This window comes from Mesitornis unicolor, unplaced genomic scaffold (assembly GCF_000695765.1).
Source record: "Mesitornis unicolor isolate BGI_N332 unplaced genomic scaffold, ASM69576v1 scaffold6753, whole genome shotgun sequence".
Lineage (NCBI taxonomy): Eukaryota > Metazoa > Chordata > Aves > Mesitornithiformes > Mesitornithidae > Mesitornis > Mesitornis unicolor.
Genome location: NW_010175287.1, coordinates 258869 through 269651, shown reverse-complemented (window position 1 = coordinate 269651; position 10783 = coordinate 258869). Strand labels below are relative to the sequence as shown.

Below are 10783 nucleotides of genomic sequence, written 5' to 3'. Positions count from 1 at the left end.
AATCATCTTGGGTGTTTACAGAAAGAGGATTACATTAAGCTGAAATGACTATACATTTTCCAGTTTAATATTTGTCCATCAGCTGTTTAATCGTATTTAGATAATTGTGTAAATAAGTTGTTGCAGCCCTTGCCCCTTACACTGAGCAGGCTTGAAGCTTTAAACACCGATGAATGAGTTGCAAAAAAGCTTGGAATTTTTTTTTTCTGATTAAACAACCTGGAAGGCCCAACTAAGTTTTGGTTACAATGCACCTTTTGAGGGAAATGTTTCGTTTGCAAAGGAATCCCTGCTATCTAATTCAGCTGAGTTGTTTTAGGAAGCTGCTGTGTCTGTTACCCTCTGCTAAGTCCGTTAGCATGCATTTGTACTGTGTAAATACTGCAGCCCAACTACGCCTTCATAAGGCATGAAAACAACCTCATTCTGCCCATATAAAAATAATTTTAAGGTTATTTAGGGGAAGTTTTGGAACTGTGGGGGTTAAAAGCTTTTTTGACTGGAAGCTGAGCAATCACTGATAACAGATTTTGCTGTGGTTGGTTGATTTGGCAGAAAAGCATGAACAGTTTTGGTTTAGATGATTGAATTAACCTGATTAACATTGTTTTTGTTGTTTTGCAAAAAGGACAGCAGTATACTTTTAGCAATGTTCGAACAATACCTCACCTGGTTGGAGAGTGGTGTTAGAAGCAATGACTCAGAAATGCCTCTCCTGTAGCACCTGCTACGGTGGCTGCAGCAACCAGCCAGCATGAAAGGCTCGGATCCCTCCCATGTCTTGCTGGACGCACCTTGCATTAGATTCTGGCACCTTGCGAAAGGTGTCTGATGCTACTGTTTTATCAGACTTTATTTGATGGGCATGTGAAAAGAGCTCTGGTTGAGATTTAGGATACTTTCTCAGGGAGTTCCCCAACTTCTTTGAGACATGACAGTGTCTAGTTTTCAAATCTCTGATATTTAATCTTCCTGAGAGAATGGGATTTGGTTCAAACTACGCTGGGTGAACCTCAGCTGAACTTCAGAACAAATTCTACCCCTACCTCCACACAGTTGTTGGATGCCTAATTATAATTAACTTATTTGGCTAAAAAAAGAGCACTTCGGTTGCAGCAGATGGTATCATTCCAGAATAGTGGGATTTCTGTGAAGGTGGCACCATTTCAGATGAGATCTCTTGATTCTCAGAACAGGACTGCAAGGGATGTGGTTTTAGGGGGGGAGGGATGGAAAGAGGGAAATTTGGGATCTTGAAGTCTCGCAACTCATTTTCAAGGATAAACTTATAGGAGTTACTTTAAGACTGTGGCTCTGTGACCAGTTTTTGCATTCTATCATTTTTCTTTGTGACGTGTGAAAAAGAAATCAGATTATGAGTGATGAATGTGATGCATTTGAATATTTCTGTGATATATTTATATTCGTTATCCTAGTACATGGAAAACATCTGCCTCTGTGCCTCACAGATAAGGAATGCCTATGTACAGTAGTACCTGAATATGATGTGTTTCAAATACAACCATTTTCATTTTGATTATTGATAAGTATAAGCCAAGACATGGGGAGCTCCTCATGTGTAATGACCCAAGAAATAAGAAAAACTTCAATATGGCTCCAGTCTAGATCGTGAATCTCTGAAGACCACTAGCTCATAGGGTTAATCTTCGGTTTTAGGCCCTAAGCAAAGTGGGCATTTTTATATGTAGATTGCCATTAAAACATACAGGAATTCTACAGCAATAGGAATGATATAGGAATTTCTATAGTAAAGTGAATCTTTCTGCACTGGTGTGACTGCAGGTTTGATGACAGCATAATAAATAAAGCATAGAAACAATGAAATTCAATGTTGTCAAGTTATTTTCTGAGTTAACAAGGTAGTAATATTTTATCTGGCTTGTAAAATTTTGCCTTCAGTGAATTAGTAAATAAATCATTGATTCCTCCTGATGAGTATTCTTAGGTAGGTAATATCACTTGAATGTTTGCATGAAGTGTTCTCAAAGAAAAAGCAGGATAATTTTCATTTTAAAATGTGTTGATAATATCTGCGGTTTGTTTGTTGTTTTTTTAATCTACTTTGAAGAGCTGAATATTAGCCATCAAAGCCTGAAATTCACATTGTGTCAAAGAAGCCAAAAATCCTAGTAGTGGTTTATTTAAACAGACCAGTCCCCTATTTGGTTGCAAAATAACATAACTGCATTAAATTTATTCCTGAACAAGCAGGGGCTGTCACAGACTGCCATGCCATTGGCATATCTTTGTAAAATGACGTGGAAGGGAGGACTAGGAAATCCTAAACAACTATTGTCACCAACAATAGGTAGTTTACTAAAATTGTTATTAAACGTTTTTGGTACGTACTAAAGTTATTTGGGCAGGAGAAGACATCTTAAAGGAGCAAAGTAAAATACAAGAAAACCACCTTGAAGTCTAAATGACATCCACAAAATATGCATAAGCTAATATGTGATGGTGTCCCATTACATGCGCAGTTTCTTATTTTGCACATGCAGATTTGCAGGTTTTGTATGTACCATAAATGTGCATTCAAGTAATTCATTAGTTCAAATTCAAAGGACTTTTTAAATCATGACTTATATATCATGTGTCCATGTTAAAAATTACTTAATCTGTAAAAGAGCTCAAACAATAACTTTGTAAGTATTAGACATTAATGATACTGCTATTATATTGGAAATTGAAATTGGGTTCAGCTGAGCTTGGTTCAAGTCATTCGGGCTGAAGTTGCAGTACTCTATTAAGATTTCATTCTCCTTTTATACCACTGACAAAAGGCTTCTAGCTAATTTCAGAAGTGCCAGATCAGTATCAAGGAATGGTAAGAATTTTGGTGATTCAGAGAAACATTAAAATAGCTGCCTGGTGAGTAGAGGGTATCCACATTTGGCATAAGTAATACTGCCTCACTCTAGCAGTTCTGAGCCTCCACAAATAGCATGTTACTAAGTAATACATTAGAAAATGGTTATAATAAACTTCACTAAGATCAATAATCAAGGTACTTTTACTCAGAAGCTGAACTAGCCTTATAAAAGAAGACTAACAGTAATATTTACTGCATTTTTACTGCAATATCTTTCTTCTAGTGATTATTGTAGTTTGTGTAACAAAGGGTTGATGCTGTATGTCGATTTTATGACAGCACAAATATAGCTAAATGTTACATGCTGAATAGTGAAGAAACATAATAATCAGGACTTTGTCTTCTTGACTGTCCTTGTTTTCTCAAGATGCTGGACAATTCCTGTAGTTAAGCTAAAAGTAACTACTTTCCACATAGATATCTAAAGGGTGGCAGAGTTCAGTCTATTGAAATTACATTTGCTAATTTTGTTGTTCATACATCATATACAGAGTATAATTTTCAAATTGGAGCATTATCTCATTTTGCAAGGCTTAGTCTTAATTGATTTTGTAAAAGAATGTACTGGATCTGAAAGTCTTATGCATTTTAAATTCTACTAAAATTGGTCAAAACTGAGCAGAAGGTAAATTTCTCACTGTAGCTATCTGATATCTCGAGAACCTTTGAGAAAAAAAGTCTCTATCATCTTTTGGTCTATTTTACAGCTAATATTCAGCTACAGAATTAGACATGACAATAAGCTTTTCATAAGCCTGTCTACGCGAATCACTTAAAATACCCTGTTTAGGAAAAGCAAGTCTTGGTTCATTTTGGGTTGTCACATACATATTTTATTCTACTATAAACCTCCTTATTTTATCCTACTAATAGGTCATTCAGATAAACTTTCATCCTACAATTTTCTGGGGTCTGCTTTGTGATAAGTGACACAGAAGGAATGGCATGGGTAACCTGGGACATTGCTTGCATTTTTGGACTCAGCATTGAATTTGTATGCCTGTAGACTTGTGTGGGTACGTGAAGGGTCAATGAAATTTAAAAGCAGAAATAGTATGAACAAAATGCACTTTCAGGAGTAGCATCATCTGTCCAGAGCCCATCCCATTTCCTGATGTTCCTGGGTCGATAACTTTGTTCTTTCCGTAGTACATCTGCTTTTGTGGCTCCCATTTACAATATACCTTGGTTTGGTTTTTTGCTCAATTAATGAGTTTTTTTAAAGGCTTTGGATGATAGGATTAAAAATACAACGTGGTCCTTAAACTCTGAAAATATAATGGTTTCAACAATTGAAATAATTTGTGCTTAGACTTGTACTGCTTTGTGTTACAGATTTTTCTTTTTCTTCTCCCCTCTTCACGCAGAGTATGATTTCTTCCATTGTGAACAGCACTTACTATGCAAATGTCTCAGCAGCAAAATGTCAGGAATTTGGAAGGTGGTATAAACATTTCAAGAAGTCAAAAGATATGATGGGTAAGCAAAAAAAAAAAAATTGCTGCGATGGTGAATACATACCATTATGTGTCACACTGAGGTCTGTCACAGTCATATAAGAAGCCAGGTCCCTTCACGATAAGTTTAGGATGCTTTTGATGAGTAGATGTAGAAAGTACCTATATAGTGAAAGAATTCATTTGAATAAATATTTGCTATTGAAACAGCCAAACTGACTTGAGTTGCCAGAGATGTAAAGCTGTCATTCTGTAAATCTAGAGATCTTCTACCACCAAGGATAATTGTTTAAAAAACCTGTTCCTAGAACTGTGACGGACTGATTTTTTTTTTAAATGTATGTATTCTTTCTTGATCTGGCTAATGTATATTTAAAGAAACGGGCTTCTATAACTATCATTGCCTTCCAACAGGAATGCTGTAATTTTATAAATCCATATCTGTCTCTAACTTTGGCACCCTGATTTCAACTAATTTTAATCAATAGTTGATTTGACAATTGTTTGCTTGTTGTAGTAAGCAGAAGTAAATTACTGGAGGAAAAAATCCATCAGTGGGACATATTAATTCTCTAATACCTTTTGTCTTTCTGTATTGTCCCTTTTTACAACTATTTCGTAAACCTGTTAACGTAATTTTGAACACTTTATGTCAGAAAGTTTCTGCGTAGTTTTCAACAGAATGAAGACATGGGACCTGAATTTGGATTGATTTTTGAGCTTGACTTAGTTATCAGTCTTTGAAGCAAAATCATTCATCTACCAAAACTGATTCCCTGCCTTTTATAGCTTAAGGCTGTAATGAAGACAATGCATCACTTTTGTGATAATTGCTTGAATTACTGTTCCAAGCGAATGGCCCGCTTGGGTTGATCTCTACTTTCCGCTAGTGAAAAAAGGCATCTTCTTTCCTTTTTCTGCTTTGTACCTTCTGTGTAACACTGAACCCTTCTTCTGAGACCACTGAAGTCAGTGGTAGGACAGGACTTGGTTTCAGGTGGTCTGTGTGTGAGCCAGCAGAGCACCTGCATGGGGAGATGACCTTTCCGCAGCATCTTCCACCTCCATTGCTGCAGCACTTGTGTGGGGCAACCCTCCCTTTTAAAAATAAATAAATACAAAATTTCTGCCTGTGATAGGACAGAAAGGGAAGGAAGGGCTGTGGGTGGGAATCCAGGTGCTGATTTTTTCTTCCAGCTCTCATCCCTGTGAAGGAAAGGAAGGTCTTGCACTGAATGGCTGTTAGTGAAGATCACAATTACTGTAAAAAGCCTTTTTTAAAAAAATATGCTTGACTAGTATACAAAAAAAATTGCTACAGCACTTTTGTGGAGATACTGGAGTTTTGGATTTTAAATAAATCATATTTTCTTGAAGCTATTTCCAGATCAGCATTGCTAAAGCTCTAGAGCTGAGATGGTTTAAAATTAAAAAGTGATATGCATTGATAAAAAGAGATTCTTTTACATCAACCTAGAGTTATTTTATATTGTCTTATCATGCACAAGAGGGGAGCTGGAAGAACTCTTATAAAAAACTGTTGTTATTTAAAAAGGAGGGTGTGTCAAGGCAGATGAGTTAATATAAGAAAAAAATTCAACCATGTTGCAAGTCACTGAAAAAAACCATGCATACATGGTTGCAAGATAAAGCAGCCCATCTGTGTAATTTACATAAATTATACTAGATCTTAGCAATCCCATACAATTGATGCAGCATCTAGAAATCAGCAGAGCATGGGGAGATCTACACCCCACCCTGCTTGTTACAGATTTCCAGTGGTTGGGAACTGCAGATGTTGTGGCAGGGACACCACAGGAGGACCGTCACCAGGGGCTTCTCACTCTCTGCTTGGGGTGTGCTTTCCTGTAACAGCCCTCCTTTACCCTTGGTGCAGATGCACTTACCATTTCACCTCTGTCTTCTGTAGTGCACAGAGTGGTTTCCCATCTCTCGTCTTTGCCCATTCTATTTCTTTACTGCCCTGTCTGAAGTCCCCTGCATCTGTTGCTGCGGGGATGCGATCAGCAGCCGTATACCCATGGCTTGGTTGCATTGAGCCTTTCCAAAACTCTCCAGAAGTTTGTCATACATGGTTTCCAGCATGTGTTTTTGCCTCCTGCTGGTTCCTCCAAGGGCACAGTGATGATGATAGGGCAGTTGGTTGGATGTTTTGGGGTTTTTTTGGTTTTGGTTTGTTTGTTTTTTCAAATATTCACTACATCATTATACGCAGGTAAACTTGGAAGGCAAATAGCTGCAACAGTGATGTTATGGGCCTGGTGATGTAGGCTGGAGAGTACAGTAAGCTTGAACCTGAATGCGCCACTTTATATTTACTTATTTTTATTAGCACGTCTTGTGAGGGGCATGAAATTTGTGATTTTCAGTCTTAAATTGGCTTTTTCAATGTTTCTTTTTCACTGTAGTTGAGATGGATAGCCTTTCTGAACTATCCCAGCAAGGTGCCAACCATGTCAACTTCGGTCAGCAGCCAGTCCCAGGGAACACAGCCGAACAGCCTCCATCCCCTGTTCAGCTTTCTCATGGTAGTCAACCATCAGTTCGGACCCCGCTTCCAAACCTGCACCCTGGACTTGTATCTACTCCCATTAGCCCTCAGCTGGTAAATCAGCAGCTGGTAATGGCCCAGTTGCTGAACCAGCAGTATGCAGTGAACAGACTTCTAGCCCAGCAGTCCTTAAACCAACAGTACTTGAACCACCCTCCTCCTGTCAGTAGATCCATGAACAAGCCGTTGGAGCAGCAGGTCTCAACAAACACAGAGGTGTCTTCCGAAATCTACCAGTGGGTCCGTGATGAACTGAAACGAGCAGGAATCTCACAGGCAGTATTTGCACGTGTGGCTTTCAACCGAACTCAGGTCAGTTATCTTTTATCTTATTCTTTTTTTAAACTTAATTGTCCCTTTTTTCTGTTTATTAATTATCACCTTTTAAGCCTGTCTCCTTATTTCTGCCTTGTCACTTAACTCCTGTGAAGGACCCACACTTCTGCTCTATGCAAAACCATTCACAAAGTCACCCAAGATACTGCCTTTTGTGTTGCAAAGGTATACCTGTATTGACCACACGCATGCACTGAACAACCTGTCGTCTTTCACAGGTGTACCTGAGTTTATCTTTTTTTCATATTTGCATTTATTTTTATTATTTTCTAGTGAAAGTCTTAATAACATCTTTTCAGGCTTCTGAAAGATTAAAAATAAAAGCTTTATTTTTAGATCGTCTACTCTTTTCATGTATTTTTGTAGTTTGCTGCAAACTAGTAGTTGCTGAGATTGCCAATGTCCACGTCAGAACATATACTTCAGCTCTTCAGTGCAGAAAAAATTAGCCCTAGCAAAGCTGATAAGTAACACTAAAATGTGTTATTTTTTACACCTGTTTTAGAAGCTAACCCTGTTATAATTTATTCTGCTCTATGAATTTAACTTAATGCCATGTTGCATGGAATTTAATCAAGCAGAAATTATGGAAGAAATGTCAGTATATCCAATGCAAATAAAAAGATCTTGAAATTTTAGAACTGTTTTAATAGTAAATAAAATAGCAAATTTTTTAGAGGAAATATTTAAAAAATATGTAGGCAAATTTGCTTTGGATTCCTCATTTCTAAACTTAAGGAACAAGTATTTGTCCATTGTAGAATATAGTAAAAAAAAAAAAAATTCTTAATTTGAGTTTCTCTTGAAATGTTTATGTTTCTCCCTGCATAGTTCAGAGAATAAAAGTTCTGTTTCAGATGCATTGGTACCAGTTTTGAATCAGCATGTCATTTGTACTTATTCTGAATTATTAAAATTAAAAATTTTTACATCCTACTTTAGCTAAAAGAAAGTAGTCTTGGTGTGAATTCTCTGTAGAGCTCTGTGTGTTTGTGTTTTTCCTCTTAACAGGAGAGGAGTTTTTCCAGATCTGAGTCTTTCATACCAAATTTCATAAGATACATGAACTCACTGAAGGACTACTTACCTAAGTTAGGTTCAGGCAGTGTCAGTTTTTACGTTTACATATAAGTGACATAGAGTTTAATTTTATACAATGTTTAATGTTTTAACTATTAAGTATTGAAATAATAATAATAGAGGCTTCCAGTTACCATGGTTTGCAGCTGCTGTCTTACCTGGGCAAAAAGCCAAGCAAATAATTCAGAAAGTAAATAGTTTATTAGATATTTACTTCTTTCTCAGACTTGCCTCAAAGCAGCTTGTTTTCTCTCAGCTTTCTACCCCTCTCCACAGTAACTTGTTCATTTTTTTTGTTAGCTAGTTTTGCATACAGCTTTTGATCCCTTATCGTTTGTGCATGAACAGTACTTGTTACCTGAAATACAAGAACATTAGTTTCTGACTGGACACTGAATTTAGATGACGCAGTATTAGAAGATGCTATTGAGATGTGATGAATGCAACCGTAGAACCAGATTTCTAGCACAAATACTGATTCCTGACCACTATATATTTTCCTTACTAGAAATGTTATTAAATATTTGTTTAAAGTTCAGTTCTTCCATGGGCGCTGTGGTTAACCAGCCTGGTAAATTGTTTTTTAAGTGACCCAAAACTGAGAGGAAACCCCAGAGTGAATGTTGAAAACAAATATTGTTAAAGAGATATTAAATTTATATGTAAGCTATTTTGGCAATTTTAAACCTAATCTACTTGAAAGAACTCAGAGTAGTATCCCTATATCCTACAGATTATGTTAGCTAGTCAAATTAATATTTGCAGTTAGCTACATAAGATTTTGCAGTGTTTATGTGTTGTGGCAAATGTAGGGAACAGAAGGGAAAATAGTACGAGCCTAGGCAATATTAGCCTTAGTGTTGCCAAGAAATATCTCAGCATACTTTTAATATGAAGCAAAGCCCAACTGAAATCCAGAGGAGTTTGTTGTAGGTACATCTGACTTTTGCAAAACCGAAAATTGTTAATTGTACCCACAGTAACAGCTAATGTGCAAGTATACATACAGGTACAGATAGTTGTGATTATTATAAGAAAGCATTTAAATTTGTTTTGGTTGCTGGACTTTGGAATTTCTCTCAGGTTATTCAAGGATACATCACATTTAACTAAAATTAGGACACCACTTTAATAACTGGTTATATTTAGATGTTATTTTCTAATATAGGTGTAATATCTTTTGTCTTTTTGTTGGGTTTTATTTTTTTTTTGTAAAGAGCAAGTGAAAATGCTTGTTTAAATTCATCTACTGTTTTCTGAGATAAAAAGCTAACTCAGGCTTACCACTGACATTTTTGAAACTGTCATAAGTGTATTTGAGCTGTGTCCAGGGACCACATCTTGCCATCAGTTTCTGAAGGCAGAAGATCTCGCTGAAATCGGTTAGGAGTTCTGCGCAAAAAACGCCTAATGTCAAGATACAGTCTTAGATGAAGGGAGAGATTGGCTTTCAGCATAAAAGTTAAGGAAGGAAGTGAGCTATAAACTAAGAATAATTTAGCTTAAAGTTTCGGCAGTAAAAATGGACTTCGGTGGAATTGGCTGAAGATGTTGGCACTTCTTGTTTTACAGACTTGTGCTCTACACTACCGTATGAATACAGAATTTGGTGGCATTTTTGGGTGGGAAGAGGGAGTTCTACCAGCTTAGTGTGGTAATTCAACACTTGGCCCTAATTTTCAATCATTTTTTATTTGGGGGCAAAAATGTTGACTAGAAATATTTCTACTTCTTCCCAGATAAAAGGAAAGAATTTTGTAAAATTTCTTCTGAAAATTAAGGTCTTTTTTTAGATTATTATCTATTTATAAGGCAGGAAAAAACCCTCAGCCACATCTAAGAAAATTGAAAGGGTGCCCTTAATCTCTTCTTGGGTAACTTCCTCTCTAACCTTAACTTCAAAATGGTAGTTTCAAAAAATGTGTAGTCCTCAGGAATGTGTTTTGCAAAGTTTAAATCAAAGAGGAGTCCAGAAAGCTATGACTTGAATTAAAATGAGCATCCATACACACCTAATAGAACAATTGTTGTAGGGAGCAGAAGTAGTTTTGGAGGGTGGAGCACCTCTCCCCATTAGAAATGTCACAGTGGTCCTTCTAGGAAGGCTTCGGAGTGCAGTGGGGTCTAAAGTTTCATTTGTCCTTCAGCAGTTGTGATTCCAGCTCACTGGCCACAAAGAAACAGACTGAGTCCTGTTAGCACCCCTTTGTCATGCACCATGGAAAAGTTTGTTGAGTCAGGATCTGTTCTAGCAGGTCTGAGTTTCACCTCAAGCATGGCTACCAAATAAGTCTACCGCGCTCTCTGTTTACTAGGGCAATTTCGGAAAATTGAGCTGCTTATGTTTCAGTTGCCATTTGATTGAATTAATAAGTGTAATATTTTTTCCAGCTGACGTCAGTGCGCTGGGCAGACACCTTGAAAGAGCAAGTTCAGGTTTTCCCT

At 37.0% G+C, this 10783-nt stretch overlaps 1 protein-coding gene across 1 annotated transcript in view; it reads left to right on the top strand.

Moving 5' to 3' along the window:
* Positions 1-4228: 4228 nt before the first annotated feature.
* Positions 4229-10783, top strand: part of LOC104538210 (DNA-binding protein SATB1-like) — a gene marked incomplete at its 5' end in the record, with an annotated part of 46057 nt that continues 39502 nt past the window's right edge. Inside the window, 2 exon segments of the mRNA XM_010181329.1 lie at positions 4229-4372; positions 6780-7234. Coding sequence (XP_010179631.1) covers positions 4229-4372; positions 6780-7234 — 599 coding nt within the window.